The sequence below is a fragment of the Cydia pomonella genome, chromosome 1, assembly GCF_033807575.1.
Source record: "Cydia pomonella isolate Wapato2018A chromosome 1, ilCydPomo1, whole genome shotgun sequence".
Taxonomy (NCBI): domain Eukaryota; kingdom Metazoa; phylum Arthropoda; class Insecta; order Lepidoptera; family Tortricidae; genus Cydia; species Cydia pomonella.
The window spans coordinates 34609136-34626059 of record NC_084703.1 but is presented as its reverse complement, the minus strand read 5'-3'; the positions used below and the strand labels follow the sequence as shown (position 1 = coordinate 34626059).

The 16924-nt window shown below is 37.3% G+C and overlaps 1 protein-coding gene across 4 annotated transcripts in view; it reads left to right on the top strand.

Moving 5' to 3' along the window:
• The window catches only part of LOC133520917 (extended synaptotagmin-2), a 36799-nt gene extending 20168 nt beyond the window's left edge, over positions 1 to 16631 (top strand). For 3 of the 4 annotated variants that reach the window (XM_061855633.1, XM_061855605.1, XM_061855622.1), the window contains exons 13-24: positions 3665 to 3713; positions 3806 to 3895; positions 6802 to 6888; positions 7299 to 7457; positions 7843 to 7995; positions 8249 to 8411; positions 9008 to 9103; positions 9274 to 9349; positions 11610 to 11702; positions 11881 to 11977; positions 12270 to 12410; positions 15209 to 15310. In XM_061855633.1, coding sequence (XP_061711617.1) covers positions 3665 to 3713; positions 3806 to 3895; positions 6802 to 6888; positions 7299 to 7457; positions 7843 to 7995; positions 8249 to 8411; positions 9008 to 9103; positions 9274 to 9349; positions 11610 to 11702; positions 11881 to 11977; positions 12270 to 12410; positions 15209 to 15295 — 1291 coding nt within the window. In that variant the 3' untranslated portion in view covers positions 15296 to 15310. Of the gene's footprint in view, positions 1 to 3664; positions 3714 to 3805; positions 3896 to 6801; positions 6889 to 7298; positions 7458 to 7842; positions 7996 to 8248; positions 8412 to 9007; positions 9104 to 9273; positions 9350 to 11609; positions 11703 to 11880; positions 11978 to 12269; positions 12411 to 15208; positions 15311 to 16218 lie in introns of those variants that run through there. The other variant, XM_061855612.1, reaches the window with a different exon arrangement.
• The last annotated feature ends 293 nt before the right edge of the window (positions 16632 to 16924 follow it).

Here is a 16924-nt window from a genome sequence, read left to right as displayed (position 1 = left end):
AATGTACAATAATATTTTCACAGTTTATACTTTCTTTCTTTGTAATACGCTTAGGGATATTTTAGTATGGTGTTATTTGATAAAAGCTTGATATGTGTGTAATATGGTGGGTTGCATTGCAACAGTCGGTGATGCTTAGCAGTGGAACGTCGTGCCGCGTCAAGGTTTACGACTGGGACCGCACGGGGCGAGACGATAAGCTCGGCAGGTCGGCAACAACTATACACTCGCACGGCTCCTTCGGCAACTTTACAATAGTTACTTGTTTCACAAGGGGGCAAAGTTGCTGTTTCTCTCCTCGTGCTAATATTCATACCCGAGCAAGCTAAAGATTCTAAAATGAAAACACGAGCGTAACGAGGGGTTCGGGAAGTGGAATCTTGAGCGTTGCGAGGCTTTCAAGGCAAGAGGGTAAAACGAACTTTGTAACCGTGTGAATCATAACATTTTTCACCACACCAACGCGAGGAAAATACTATTTGTAAAACATTACAAATCAGATCCAAATGAACGCTATTACATATTAATTTATTATTCATAATCATCACTTGAAAGTAAACTCCACCAGACTAAATGAGGAAACAAATCAAAATTTGCAATTGAAATGCCACGAATAGTGGTTTTGGCCGAATTCCGAATATTAGGTGGTCGAATATTCGGTACGACACGTGTACTATTTTGAGTCACATTTTAAAAACTGGTCGTCCACAAAAGACAATGTTTGCTAAAATTATATTGCTCATTAGTAGTGTATGTACCTAATTAAGACTCGAGAGTTAAGCGAATCTAGCTTATAATAAAAAAAACCTTTTATGTAACAACTTCGTAAGAATACATTTCGAATACATAATGTATTATACAATATATAATATGTATATAATATATTATATTTATATTGTATACTAGTGGCTTTGTGGGCTGTAGACCTCGCGTTAGGCTTAGAAGATGTAAAAGTGAAAAATACTTAGTTCGTTGAGTCGTTATCTCACAGTGAACTCACAATGGTCTTAACTTAACACATTCACTGCCGGGAACCCACCTGGTGGGCGCTCGTGAACTTTGTTCAGATGCCGGACGTTTCGTACGCAGCTATAGACCACCGGTTTCGGGAGTAGTGCGCCGTTTTTTGTCTGGCAGTGAATGTGTTAATAGATGCTTTTGGCGCTAACTCCTTTATGCCAATTTCAGCATTTTGAAAATCTTCCAAAAACTAAATCGACAAAAAAAAAAATCATAGAATCTGGTCGTAAAAGTTCTCGTGATTCGGTTTAGAAATGCGACCTGTAGAGGAGAACATCCGGACATACGAATACAATAAAATGCACGAGTTTAAACGGAGCCCTTCGCTAACCCTACAGTAAAAAAAGCTTTATTTCGGAACATTTAATTCCATAAATCATTGTTAGTTAGTAATCGAGACAGTTCGTTGTTGCTACATGTTAGTATATTAAAATATTTTAAAACATAATTATAAATAATTGACAATAATTCATTATTAACAATGAAATCAAAATATAATATAATATATGATGTTTTAATATTTTTTTATCTTAAGTAGGTGTAATAGGTATTCGGTATTCGGCCGAATAGTACGCAATGTATGGCCGAATACCGAATAGTTGCCGTATATTCGAGACATCTCTACTAATTACTGTAGATAATCTAACTCTTGTAGATAAAATACTTCCTCGTCAATTTTAAAAGAATAAAGAGAGACTTTGCGAGCTGGTGTGGTGAAAATGTGTTTCATGATCCTAACTGTAGCGCACGGCAGCGCCCGCTGGGCTCCTCGGCGCCTCTCATGCCACTGCACCGCCCTCCGAACGACAACACCGATACCATACCACGGTTATGTTCATTATGTATATATGTCCACACATACACTACACGCGTGCATACTCGTACCTAACAACTTATACGAAACTCTCACATCGACATACAATTATTAATTTATTATGCATAAAGTATTTCGTAACGGTAAAATTATGATAAATTAAATGTTAATTTAACTTTGTAAATACACCTCTAGCAGGACACAGGAACAGTTAGTATATGAATGTAACAAAAATAGTGGGGTTCCGTTTAAGGCTGTATTCGGTATCGTATTCTGATCAGGTAAAAGTCTTGGAGCAACACCGGGAAGGGAGTCGGCATTCGCACTATTTCCCCTCTGCCGGAGCACATGCCCAAATGGGCATAGTGCGGTGCGTGTTGTGACTCGTCGGTACACAAAAACAGATCGAGGTGCGCAAGATTTTTTTTTGACGTGTGTCATTTTTTTTGTATTTGTATCGTCATTGGTCATTACATGATTGGATTATGTATGTTGTAAATGAGAAATGCGACTGTGTGCAGGTTTCCCCCCGCAAAAAGTGGTAGAACAATTTGTTCGGTAAGATGTCGCCTGGGTTCCTACCTTCCGACGTGTCGGAAGCCGGCGTTGCTCGAAATAAAAACTAGAATAATTTTTATATGATACGAAAAAAAAATTATTGCGCTGGTTGGCCAACGGCCAATCCTCCATACAAAAGCCAAAACTGTATCGCGTCGAAAATTTTTTTTTCTACTTTTTCCTAATCAGAACACGATACCGAGTATGCCCTTAAACGGATCCCCACTATGTTTGTTACAACCTGTACATCTAATATAAACTCTTATATATTTTGCGATGTGCTGCTTGAGCTGGAGCTTTATACGTACCTAATGCTTTTGTGTCGTGGGTCTGTCTGTAAAGATGCGTGTTCAAGGAATTGTAGCTAAGACTTATACATGTTGTAGATAAGTAAAAAAATCTTTTATTTAACTTGCAAAGTTTGTTAGGTCAAATCTGGGAAGCTAGAGCCTGATGAGGGATTGAGTTGAGCTGTAACGTACCTACTCGTTATCAATGTACCTACATAACTTCGACGCGGATCGATTGATGTTACCATCAATGTGGTCTGATAATTAAGACCACAGATGGCCATAGGAACTCTGTAATAAAATAATTTACCTAATCCCAACGAGTTTGTGGAATAGTTATTAACTGTAGATACTGATAGAGATATAGTTGGCAAGCGTTTCTATCCAAAATTACTTTTTGTTTGAACTTAATTTGGTATTGAAATGACTAATTTTAGAAATGATTTTCAACGAATAGGTGTTCACATTGCTGCAGCGTCCTGCTTATAAGTACGCCCAGACCGTAGTTAATGTGTAGTAGTCCCATATCATGTATTCAATACACAGGCATAACGTCAGCGTGCTTATATCACCTGTATGGATACTAACTTCTCATTTTCTATTATTTTCGTTCTAATTTAGTAGCTTGTGCCTTAAAACAAATAATATCACTAATTCGTAGTTTTCAGTTTAGCGAGTGCTAAAATCTTAATATCGTCATCCTAATTCTACTAAGCATAGGTATTGCTTTTAACACCGGTGGCTGAATAAAGCTTGATAAGAACAATTATTTTTACTGTTTCAATGGAAATTGAGCCCAGTTCCTAATCATTTAACGAAAAAAACGTCTTAGGCCCCTCTGAATTTCGTGGTGGTAACAGTCTAAAAATGTTTAGGGTTTTATTGGTAAAGCTTTCCGCACCGCTCATTGCCGTCTTGCTACGTATCCCAATATCTATTAGAGAGTTCGTAGTCTATTAGTAATTATATTTTGAAATTGCAGGTGCTCCTTGGATATATCCCAAGTGGTGCGCTCCGGTCGCTTGGATACGGTAGGTGCTGTTATATATGAATATGATATACGTAACGACTTCAATATACCTATTCCACGTGTCGTTCATCTCACTACTCGTTCTCTTTACAGTGGCAAACCCTTCAAGAAGCAAAACACGGGAAAGTGGAGTTGCGACTGTCGTGGCATCGTCTTTCCTCGGATGTAACTGAACTCTCACGGGTATGGATTTTACATCACTTTGTACTAACAAGGATCAAATCGATCAAAAAGGTTATTCCCACTAGTTACATTAAGTTGTTAACAGTAAGAAACAACTGAGATTCTTTTTCCACCTGTCCTCGGTGGTAACAACTGACAACAATAATTCACAGTAGTTACCACCAACTCACTTAGATGGTAACTAGTGGGGATTTTTAGTCTCAGTTGCTACCACGAAAAACTAAGAATGTAAAAGACAGACAAATATACCTACATATATCGGTTATTTTACCCATCGACAGCAGATTTATTCTAAAACTGATCAAACATTTTAAAATAAGTTTATCAGTATCAGTAAACATATGAAATAATTGTACACAAATCTGTTGAACAGTTGTTACAAGTGATAAAAGAGTTCACATGGCACCCCGGTGGGGTATGGCAATTTCCTTAAAACTATATTTACATAAGGCTACTTATATCTAAAACATGATTTTTCTTAACTAATTTGTGTAACAATTGTGAAGCTACCACTATACTCGTATCATATCTATATCGTTGCCCTGCATGAATTCGTCTATGGAATAGTATGATTTTTTTAAGGATAGTCTGGAGTGTTTTTCAAATAAATGTACTGTTTGTATTTTTTTTATAACCTTTCTTTTAAAAATATATAAAACGGATTCTGGGAGGATTAAGATGTCCTTACGGCGCTCACTTTTATTATAAGTATTGTAAAAGATTTATATTGTTTTTTTATGAAGGTTTATTAAAGGTTTAGGGTTTTGAAGGTTTAGGAAGGCTTATTTCTAGAATGTATAGTGAAGGGAGGGTCAATATTCGAAGATTCTGGAAATGAGATTTACAAGGGTTATATTTATACACACATAGTATGATGAATCACCTGTGGACGTAAAACATTGTCACTTTTATTTAGAATCATTTTTAAGAAATTGTCTTTAGAATCTCTTGTATTTAGAATCATTTTTAAGAAAAAAAACCGACTTTAATGAGGGAGACCGGGTGAAAGAAAGATGATTCTTGATTTTCGGTTCCATACAATGAAATTAAAAAGACAACTACCTACGCCTAAGTATGTAGAAAAGGAGGTAATTTTTTTTGTCACTGCACCCATCTCATATCAGATTTGCCCTATGGTTGACTGGTAAATTTAAAATAAATGATTTCACACCATGCATGAAATAAAGCACCAGATAATTATTACAAAAAACATAGATAGCAGTCATTTTTAAACACAAGTTCTATATAATAAATAGGATAGAAATATAAAAAAGTACATAGGTTAATTGACGTCATTGTGTAATGTTTCATATGAATTTGTTCATATGCTTGATTTGTTGATGAAAATACTAAGATCACTATATACATGCCTTTAACATTTGAGGAGTTACCTCGATTCCTCATGAACCCCATCTTCAGAACTCGAACTTGACAAAAATTTGTCTTGAAAATCTAATTTGCTTAACAAACACAGCGAAGAGGACAAATCGTCAAACGTGAACTATGCGTCGTTGAAGAGTTCCATTCTGATATCATCAGCAGTTCCACTGCATCAAATGTCACTTATTAAATGTAAATGCTTGATTTGTTAAAGAAAATACAAAAATCACTCTATGCATGCCTTTAACATTTGAGGAGTTTCCTGGATTCCTCATAGATTCTATCATCAGATCTCGAACTTGACAAAAAATTGTCTTGAAAACCTAATTTTCCTAACAAATAAAACGAAGACGACAAATCACCAAGCGGGAACTATGTGTCGTTGAAAAGTTCCATTCTGATCAGCATCAGCAGTTTTTTAAATATAAATGCTTGATTTATTAATGAAAATACAAAAATCACTATATTATGTATGCCCTTAACTAGATGCGTGCGCCACCGCCGCCGGGCTTCTTTGCCACGCCGCCGCCGCCGATAAATAATATGACGTACCTATTTAAAAAAAAAACTACTTACTAGATCTCGTTCAAACCAATTTTCGGTGTAAGTTTGCATGGCAATGTATATCATTTTTTTTTAGATTTTTCATTCTGTTATTTTTGAAGTTACGGGGGGGGGGGGGGCACATTTTACCACTTTGGAAGTGTCTCTCGCGCAAACTATAAATTTTTGAAAAAAATGATATTAGAAACCTCAATATCATTTTTGAAGACCTATCCATAGAAACCCCACACGTATGGGTTTGATGAAAAAATATTTTTTGAGTTTCAGTTCTAAGTATGGGGAACCCCCAAAATTTATTGTTTTTTTTTTCTATTTTTGTGTGAAAATCTTAATGCGGTTCATAGAATACATCCACTTACTAAGTTTGAACAGTATAGCTCTTATAGTTTCGGAAAAAAGTGGCTGTGACATAATCGGACAGACAGACAGACATGACGAATCTATAAGGGTTCCGTTTTTTGCCATTTGGCTACGGAACCCTAAAAATTCAGTCGAATTGAGGACCTCCTCCTTTTTGGAAGTCGGTTAAAAAAGATGTCTTTAATGTAGTCTCATAGCAATTTCCAGTGTAATAAACACAGTTATATATAGTTGGTTAAATTGCAAACTGAATTCGGAAATAAATAATTTAAAAAAAGTTACCAAAATAGAGGTCTGATTATATTTTTCCTGTAAAATTGATAGTAATGTTAATATTAAGTAAAAATACGGTAATCTTCGGATATAGGAGGGCGGTATTTTTTTCTCATTTTCCTCTATATTTTTTTTTTTTTTCCAACAACTTGCTGGTGAGTAGTGGTCAGTAATATTTTTCTTTTTAGGGTTCCGTATCCAAAGGTATTTCTGTTACCTCTCTGTCTGTTTTTCAGTATTATTATCGTGAGATGATAATTATATAAGTAATGTTTTTTTATTGTTTTACATGCATATAAGAAAATACCCTATTGTTTGTTTGACTGCAGGCTATAATCGAGACACAGCTGATTAAGTCCGGGGAGCTGAGTTCAGCCGTCCTTTCTGTCTACATCGACTCCTGTAAAAAACTACCGGTAAGTCGCTAAATCTCGCACAAAATTATTCGTTTTATTTATTTAGATCATTAAGCCTTAAGTGCAATATCATTTTAAATCACAGTTATACAGAAGATCCATTGTCAAAAAGAAATACTAGAAAAAATAGAAAAACACATTGAGAGGTAGGAGCAAAGGCATTAACATTGCCGCGCGTTCTTTTCAGAGGCTAAGATAAAACATTATTTTTGTTTCTCGTAATCAACGCGAGACTGTGTTAGGTGACTATTATTACTATATAAGTATTGGGTGCAAACTACTGAGAGACTCGATTACCGAAGTAAAATACTATATACTAACCTACTGGGATCTTTCTTCTAGGTCTGACCTAACTATAAGCCTCCACAGTTACATTAACGGCACGGCACTAACATGGAGTTATGTTGCAGGACGCGCGCGTGGGCTCGCGGCCCGACCCCTACCTCACGGTGACGGTGGGCAAGAAGACAGAGAACACGGCCGTGCAGATGCGTACCGGCGACCCCGTCTACGAGATCGGCTACTCCTTCCTGGTGCAGAACCCCGAGATCAACACGCTCGAGATAAAGGTGATTACTTGATTGCATTGGTTAACTGCGCGTTTTAGCGTCATTAATTAATTATACTTATTACGGTTATATTTGTGTTTTGTGACATTTTTTATAGGATTTTTGTTTAGTTTATTAAGTTTAGTATATTTTTTAGGTTTACGTAGCCAAAATGTCGCAACAGAATCTTTATTTTATGTCCCAAATATATTACCACAGTGGGGAGGCATATGTACTTACATAAAATTTGACGTCTCTAATCTCTTTTGATGTTCAAGATAATTACGGCAAAAATTGGCATAGTATAGTTCCAACGGAAATCCTTATATAATTATCAATAAGATGAATTAGCTACTTAATGTGTGATCAAGATCATGTTTGTGTGTACAACTTTTGTTGTCGACAGGTATTGGACCAGAAGACGGGCACCGCGCTTGGGCAGCTGTCGTACGCCATCGGGCTGCTGCTGAAGCAGAAGGACCTGAGCCTGCTGACGCAGCCCATCATGCTGCAGAAGTCCGGCCCAGAGTCGAGGGTGCTACTGTCTATGCAACTAAAGGTGAGCCCTAAGCCTATCTAGTCATTACAATTGGTCTGGGGGTCTATATTCTTTATATATTGTCAATTAAATTCTACGCGCCGGTAGAGACCTATGGTAATCGCTTAGCACTAACGCTTAAACTACTGTTTTTGCGAGGAACAAAGTTAAGTCATAAGTAGTTTATAGGTTGTTACAAAATTGCCTAGTTTTGACACCTGGTACCAAATCTCGACAATCTTCAGTGATCCTTTTATTTTTTTAATATATCCAGATACTGCAAGAGGCGATCAGAGAAGAAGACATAGCGGAGGAGCCGTCGAGCCAGCCCGCCGCGCCCGCGCCCGCCTCCGCCGCTGCGCCCGCCTCCGCCCCCGCGGCGCCCGCGCCCGACGTTACGGCCACCGACGGACCAGTGCCAGCTCCTGCTGCACCAGGTACGTACATAGTGAATATATTATTGTTTCACAGTTATTTACGGAAATGTGCTGAAAAAACCACGTCTAACATACCTATGCGCTATCAATGATAGGTATTTAAATCGGCAAGAACTCTTATAAATGATTCTGTCATAGCCCACACATGGCCAAAGGTACATTGATTAAGATGCGTAAAATCTATCGAATTTGGCGATAACGAGATTGCGCTGTACAGCTCCAAACACATAGATATAATATTCCCAAAGATGGAGTCTAAGCCAGCTGACACCTTAGCCTCACACACATACAGCCTCATTTTTAAGTACGATTACCAATGAGTAACGAGATGATGTGGCCATGTCGATAAACTATTGGCATGTTTTACAATTTTAATTTTACTTCCTTCCATACATTTTGCAGTAACTCTGATTGTCGTTTAACAATACAGTGACCGCAAAAAATAATGCGCTGTACACCGCCATCTGTTTTAGATGTCAAACTAAGTGGCACGTTTTATTCTTAGACTTTGCCTCTCTATTCATCTTCATTCATTTTTATATTTATTCGAAACAAAATGACTATTGGCTTAAATCTCTGAGGTTGTTTTATTCCAGAAAATTCCACACCGGTGCTAGCGAATCTGGAAGATGGCGCGCTAGATAGTGCGTCACAAAAATCTATTCCAGTCGAGGAAATGGTCAAGGAAGTGGGTGAGCATTATTGTCACTGTTTAACCTCCTGAGTCATTTATGCAGTTTTGAAATAGAAACCTTCTTTTATTCAAAAAATTGTTTTGATTTTGTCCTTTTAAAAGCTCAACGGGATTTAGCAGCTTAGACCATTATTACAAATATTGTTAATATTGTACTTGATATTCTAGATATACCTCAAGAATCTCAAGCTCCGTCTGGCCGGGGCTCGCCGAAACTCATTCACAGAACATCTTCGCTCACCACGTAAGATATTGTTATACGTAGTACATACTTTATCAGTAGTTTTTTCAATGAGATGTATGTTTTGGGTTCGGGGCGAAATTAGGATGCAAGTAGTTTTTCATCCAGTTGCATGACAGCAAATAACGCGCCATAACAAAAGCTCGAACGGCCGTGAAGAAGATGAGTGAAGTGTTAGAATGATTATGTACTCACCATTGGATTGTCAAGCAATAAATAAGTATTAGGAAAGTCTGCACTGCAGCAAAAGTGGCTATGGGGACCAGGTGTTCACAAGTATCTCTTATTCTATCAACAACAAAGTCGTGATCAGATCATTTTTAAACACTGCCCTTAGCAACTTCTTCTGCTGCCGTACTGTGTTGGCATATCGCGAAAGACTGTAATGTTATATTTTCAACAAAAATAAATATAATTAATAAATATAATTTTTGGTTTTCTGTATTGTTTAATTCTCTCATTATTTAAAGTATACATAAAATCTTATAAATATGCAGTCCTTCCAGAAAACATATCATTAAAATTGTCGCGTTTAGTTATATTGTTCACTCGGGTGCAAAGAAATCAGACCACCACAGCATTATTAATATTTTTTCAATTTCTGGAAAAACTCAATCATGATAATTTAGATACTACGTGGTAGATAATTTTCTGGCCTATGGCCTATTGATGACATTAATATTCAGGAGAGGGGATGGATATTGTGCAAAATATGGGCCTCGAAATCATCCCCCTCCAACTGCCTCATTAACGCAGGAATTGACAACTTATCATTTGGTATAAAACCAATCATTATCACTGTTTATGATCATTCGTGATTGATACGTCTTCCGGAACACTACTCTCATCGACTGAATCCGGAAAAAGTAAAGAAAAATGTATACTACCCCGACTGAAGCCGGCCAAGCAGTTGCCCTATTGCAGGGAGGGCTTAGTCAACGTGCAGTGGCTCGACAACTGAACCTATCGAAGTCATCGGTTCAACGTGTCTTCCACAGGTTCCGCAACGATCAGACGCTCTCCAGAAGACCCGGAACTGGTAGAATTCGCAGTACTTCTGAGAGAGATGACCGTTTCATCGTTGTTACCTCGCTACGAAATCGTCGACTGAATGCTGTTCAGCTTCAATAGGAGCTCCTAGAGACCAGGAATGTGTCTATTAGTCGATGGACAGTTAGGAGACGACTGAAGTAGAAGGAATTGACAGCCCACAGAGCTGCAAATGGTCCAAAACTCACCCCAATACACCGTGGAGCACGACGCGTCTTCGCTCGCGAACATGAAGAACCTCCAGCAATGGAGTCCCTTACTTTTTTCCGACGAGTGCAGGATAACTTTATTTGGCAATGACGGACGGGCACGAGTCTACCAAAGGCCTGGGGAGCGGTTCTCACAATGCTGCATCGAGGAACGTGTTGCTTATGGTGGGGGGTCAATCATGGTCTGAGCTGGTATTTTTCTGGAAGCGAAGACGGACATTGTGTTCATCACAGGGCCACGTACCAGGCCGAATTCAGGTCGAATGCACGTTTGGTACGTAGAAGAAATCCTGGCTGATCAATGCAAGATAACGCTCGGCCGCATACAGCCCGGATCACTAAGGAGTACCTGGAGGAGGTCGGCATCAGAGTCATGGAGTGGCCAGCCCGAAGTCCTGACCTAAACCCGAACGAGCACATTTGGGACGAGCTGAAAAGAAATCCGGGCTAGAAATCCCGCCCCTGAAACTTTATTGGAGCTAAAGACTGCGATCGAAGAAGAATGGGCGGGCATCGCTCAAGACATTAAAAAAATTAATAAGATCCTATGATTGCATGTCGTAGGGCTAGAGGAGGCAATACACCCTATTAAAATGCTGAAAATTGTTTTAATTTTTCCTCAATTTCCTTAGAATCACAGTTTTTCCATTATGCATAAGTTTTAGTCCAGTACGCATTTTTAGGGCGGCAACGTTTTTAGCCCTGAAAGTCTGAAAGTTTTGGCAGCAAACCTTTGAAAAGCACATCAATTTCTAGAGGAAAAGCCAAGCTTTCATTAGGTATATAATATATCACAACTGCGCTTACAGTTTTTACAGAAATTGAAAAAATTATAAAAAATTTAAGATTATTTTAAGGTTATGTTTATCCAGGTATTGGCTGTATCGTGTTTATAAATGTTGCTATGTATTTTTCTATGTACCGTTATGATTGCTTTTATTGCATATTATGCATATATTGGTCGCAGATATTTCTTTTCAAACATGACATACTTGGTATGGCAGGTCGGCGGGCGAGGCCGGGCTGGGCCGCATCCTGTTGTCGCTGCGCTACAGCATGCCCTCGCAAACGCTCTTCATCGTCGTGCACAAGATCATGTACGTACACTTTATTACTGCACGGTTATTTAGGGGAAGTAAGTGCAGTGACTTTGCCACTTTTGTCACAGACAGTGCCGATGATGATGCCGCAACCGTTTAGGTTCTTACGTTTACTTACTTCTCTATGGTACTGATCCACAAGTTGCAATTATTTAACTCGCAAATAATTAAACAGGAACATACCCCTGAAGGACCCAACAAATGTGCCCGACCCGTACGTGAAATTGTACTTGCTGCCAGGGCGCTCTAAAGATTCCAAACGGAAAACAGCTGTAAGTTTTATGTGTTCATTTTTATACTAGTGGTTGTAGTGCGACCTTACTTAAGAACCGTCTCGTTCTTAAAGCAGAGAGCCGTACGTCAATTTTGCTTAAGAACCTTATTACTATCAATCCTAGTTTTTACCACCAGTGTAGGTGGTAACTTCTAGGGGTTTTTTCTGTTTTTCCCAAATCAAACGTAAAAGGAGAGAAAGTAATTCCCAGCTGTTACTCTCCACTAATAATACTAGTTTAATAGCCCAGCGGCGTCGAGACATTTACCTTAAACGTAATCTTTGTACAGGTGGTAAAAGATAGTTGCATGCCGGAGTTCGACGAGAAGTTCGAGTGGTCGATCCCACACGCGGAGCTGCACTCGCGGCAGGTGGAGGTGACCGTCGCCACGCACAAGGGCTTCCTCGGCGGCAGCCCCGTCATCGGACAGGTGACAAGCTTACTCCTACAACCACTCATTCTCATTTATATACCTATACCTACTAGACAAGTAGAAAACATTCCGTTATCAAATTGTGGCAATAAATATGTTTCAGATTCTGAAATTCCCTTGATATCAGTGTATTGAATGACTAGCAATTTGTATGCCGATATTTTAAGATTTTTATGGACTCAGAAAACGCCTTTATCAAGAGGAGTTCTGAACTTAGTTTTTTTACCCTCTTATTTATAAAACTTACAAGTACTAAAGTCAAAATGTATTTAGGTAATTGGGGCTTGTAGTGCGTAAATATTAATGTTTGTCACCTCAAGACCATATCGGATTTTTTAAATAATATTTATATTGGTCAAATCCAGTTTTGATGAAGGGATCAATGAGGAAATTAGAAAATTCGCAAGTTTTTGAGGGTATCAATCACTGCCATTAAAATAGAATCAATTGCCGAAGTGAAACTGCTGAATGCTGATGAAGTGATGAGACCAGAACGGTAGTTCTCAAAGACAAGTATTTCAGTTGGCCATTCGTTGTCTTTGTTAAGAAAGCAACTTATGCTCAAATAAAAGTGCTTAAGATAAAGTGGAACAGATCATGAGGACCATGAAAACATCAACGAAACTCCTATGGTGTATCTTAGCTGTGTGTGTGTTTCTTATATGATAGAGGAGGTAAACGAGCAGACGGATCACCTGATGGTAAGCGATTACCGCCGCCCATGGACACCTGCAACACCAGAGGCGTTGTTAGTGCGTTGCCGGCCATGGCTTTGTTTGTGTGTTAAACTGCCAAATGACATATCTAAGTACCAGATATTGCACTTATTTTTGTGTTTGTAAAAGAACAAAATTACGATTTAAACAAAATTTAAGACGGAAGTATACCACGTGATCGTCCATACAAAAAGTGAAAACGTTTTTCCACTTCTAAATATTTTCTATTCCCCATGATTCTTTTGTATGTTATTGATACAATAAAAAACTAGGTTTATTTGCAATACAAAAAATTACGCTGAAGCGATCGACATCAAAATCAAAGTGATTTGTTAAGATTTAGTTAGTGGAAAACGTTTTCTAGAGGTACCGTTATTTCGCTAGGATCGCAAAGCTATTCTTCCCTCTTAAAGTATTTTTCATCTCTCCTGTTCGGAAAGTGTGATTTTCATGAGCAGATAGCCGGGTGCTATCTGCTCATGAAAATCACACTTAGCTTTTCCCACCCTAGGGTGGAAAGTAATTTTTTTAAAAGTTATGATGAGCAAGCTTATGCTTTATAAAATAGACCCAGTGTCTGTACCTCCATTCATTTAAGGCGGTACAGACACCTATTTCTATGTCTTTCTGTCTCTTGAAAAAAGCTATTCAAATCATTCTACTATTCCACTCATTCATGGTGGTACAGACACCTATTGTTATCTCTTTCTGTCTCTTAAAAATAGGTACTAAAATGTCTGAAACCATAGACAATATAGCAATTGAATGAATGAAATGATTGAATAATGGGTTATATAGACTGAATTCGTACCCAATTTATCGGGATTGTATCAAAAATCGTTTGCGATTTGTTGCATGTGTTTTGTTTGTTGTCTATAGAGTAGAGCCCATTACACTGAAACTTTTTAATTGGAAACAAAATCGTAGAAAAGGCGGGAATAACGGATAAAACAAGAAAATTGATCAGTTCTGAATAAAAATGGATTTATCGTGCGATTCCAGCGACGAAAATATTAATTCAACTCCCGAATAGATAAAAGTAAAGCATAGTTCATATAGAATTGGCACATAATTAGCAATGTTTAAAAAATAATAATTCCATGGCGGGAAAAAAATTGACAATTACAGTTCAATCACCAACCTTCAAAGTATTCATGGTGAAAATATTATTTTCCTAGCTTTATACATTTTAAAGTTTTCGACCATGAAAATTGAGAACAGGAGATTGATCGTGCACAAATACTTCGAAAATTCTTATCGATCCCGGACAAAGACAGCTAAGTCGCTTAAGATACCAAAAGCTAGTATTTATAGGGTCATAAAACGTTACAAGGAGTCTCTACCAGCCGACAGGAAAACACAAACTAATCGGAGGTCTGGGACAAATAACAAGATTTTGGGAAAAAAGTCCCAAGGTCACTCAAACAAAATTCAGGACGGTCTAATTACGATTTACCCCATAAATTCTAAGAAACTTGTAGAAAGATAAAGATGATTCACCTCAGAGGTGGCTATAGGAGCTATCGAGTAATAAAACAGCCAAATCGGACTGTTAAACAGATCCGACAAGCTAAAACACTAGCTCGACTATTGTACGACCCAGTAATGACAACATTCGAAGGTTGCTTGTTGTTGGACGACAAGACGTATGTAAAACTCCATTTTAATCAACTACTCGGTTCAAAGTTGTATATGGCCAATAATAGAGGTGATTTACCCGAAAAATATAAGTTCGTGAAACTTCACAAGTTCGCAAAAAAACATATGATATGGCAAGGAATTTATAATTGCGGCTGTAAGACGAAAAGTTTTATAACATAGTCAACAATGAAGTCGGACCTTTATATTAAAGAGTGATTAGAGAAATGAGTATTGGCATTTATTAGAACCCATAACGGAAATGTTGGCCAGATTTAGCCAGCTGCCACTGCTCAAAAAAAGTTTAGGCATGGTATGCAAATAATCAGGCCAATTACATACCCCGCGAGATGAATCCTTCGAATTGTCCCCAATTTCAATCTATCAAAAACTACTGGGCAATCATGAAAAAAATTAAATAAGACTGGTCAAATTTTCCAGGGTATCAATTCAATGCGATCTACAAGAAATCAACACGCCAAAAATGTCGACAAGTGTTGTGCAGAAAATGACGGGGGTCCATTATGAAAAAAGTTCGTAAGTAATTATTTACATAACAGAGATTTTTTATTTATTTTTACATATTCGAAAACTAAATACATTACTATTTAAAATTCACCATTCATAACTTTCATATTTTATTAGCTTAAAAAAATAACGATCTTCTAGTGCGTACCAATTCTATATGATCTATGCTTTAGAGGCGAAAACGGCGATCGATAGTTTGTTACCGGAATGTTCTAAGGAGAGATACATGAAGGTATACGACCACATTACGAGTATAAACTGGAGAAGCGCGAAGAAAGTAAAGTCGCTGTCGGAAACCGTGTTTCTGGCATATTTCGCAGAAATATCGAAGACATTAAAACCAACTACACTTTGGAGCACGTATACAATGCTTAAATCAACTATTCATAACAAGTTGATTTGAAGAATTTTACGAACTTGTTAGCATTTATAAAAAGACGATCGGAAAACTTTAAATGTAAGAAATTAAATATTTTCACTGCTAAAGGGTCGAGAGATTCTTAAACGACGGTCATAATGTCCTATTAATTTGTCTTTTTCGAATTGTTCAAATTTCTCTGTAAACTTCAGAGACATGTCAAACGCTTATCCTATTTCTATCGTAAACTTTAACTAATTTAATTTAATTGTTGTTATGTCGTATACCTATCGCTGTAAGTATGTTATCTGTTAATAATTTGTTCTAAAGAAATATATCTATAATAAACCTAAATTTTTTGTGTTTGAGTTCCTCATAGTCGAAATGAAAAGTAGAGTGTTTAACTCGGGTAAAAGTAACCATCTCACCCTCGAACTATTGGCGCTCTCACGGTGATATAGTTCACTTTCCACCCTTGGTTAACAATCTACTATTTATTGGAAGTCTGTTGTTTTTTGACAGAGCATTTAGTAAATACTTTTGATAAATCATTATTTTATTTCAGGTAATTGTGTACCTCAACCAGTATGATTTCCTGGAAGCAAAAACTCTTTGGTTTGACTTGTTGCCAGAGACACCAAGGGATTAATTTTGATTCTGCCGAGCGGCTTGCATAGTGCGCGAATCACGCGCTTAGCCTTTCGCGTGCGAATGTGAATCCGATCCGCGCTTGGTTTTCCGAGTTTTGAATTTTTTTTCATCAAGTGTCAAAACTTCAATATCGTTCACTTCTTAATGGTTCGCGATTAGTATGCTCCGTGGCTTCCGCGCGCTATGTGTAGAGCGGCCTTAATACTATTTTTTATTTATATGTTGTTAATCTCATTTTTTTTTGCATTTAAAACACTTAGGAAGTTGCTATAACTTTATGATCTGTTGTAATTTTAATTATAATTAAATACATTTTTATATTTTAAATTATTTTATTTTTTACTCATTAAATGTTATTTAAAAATAAAATCAAGTCTTATATCAAATAGAGCTCTGAATGTTTGAATTTAACTCAATCAGTATGTTTACGTAGTGTTTCTTGTTATGGTAAATTAGTCTGTCACCTATTTTATTCCGACTACTATTGCTATGTAATAAGAATGAATAGGCAATTACTAATTCGTTTCGGTGTTTTTTTTATCATCATGCTTCTAAATTAATAAACGCCTGTTAATAGATATAAAACTATACTTAAACATTGTATCCACAGTTACAAATAA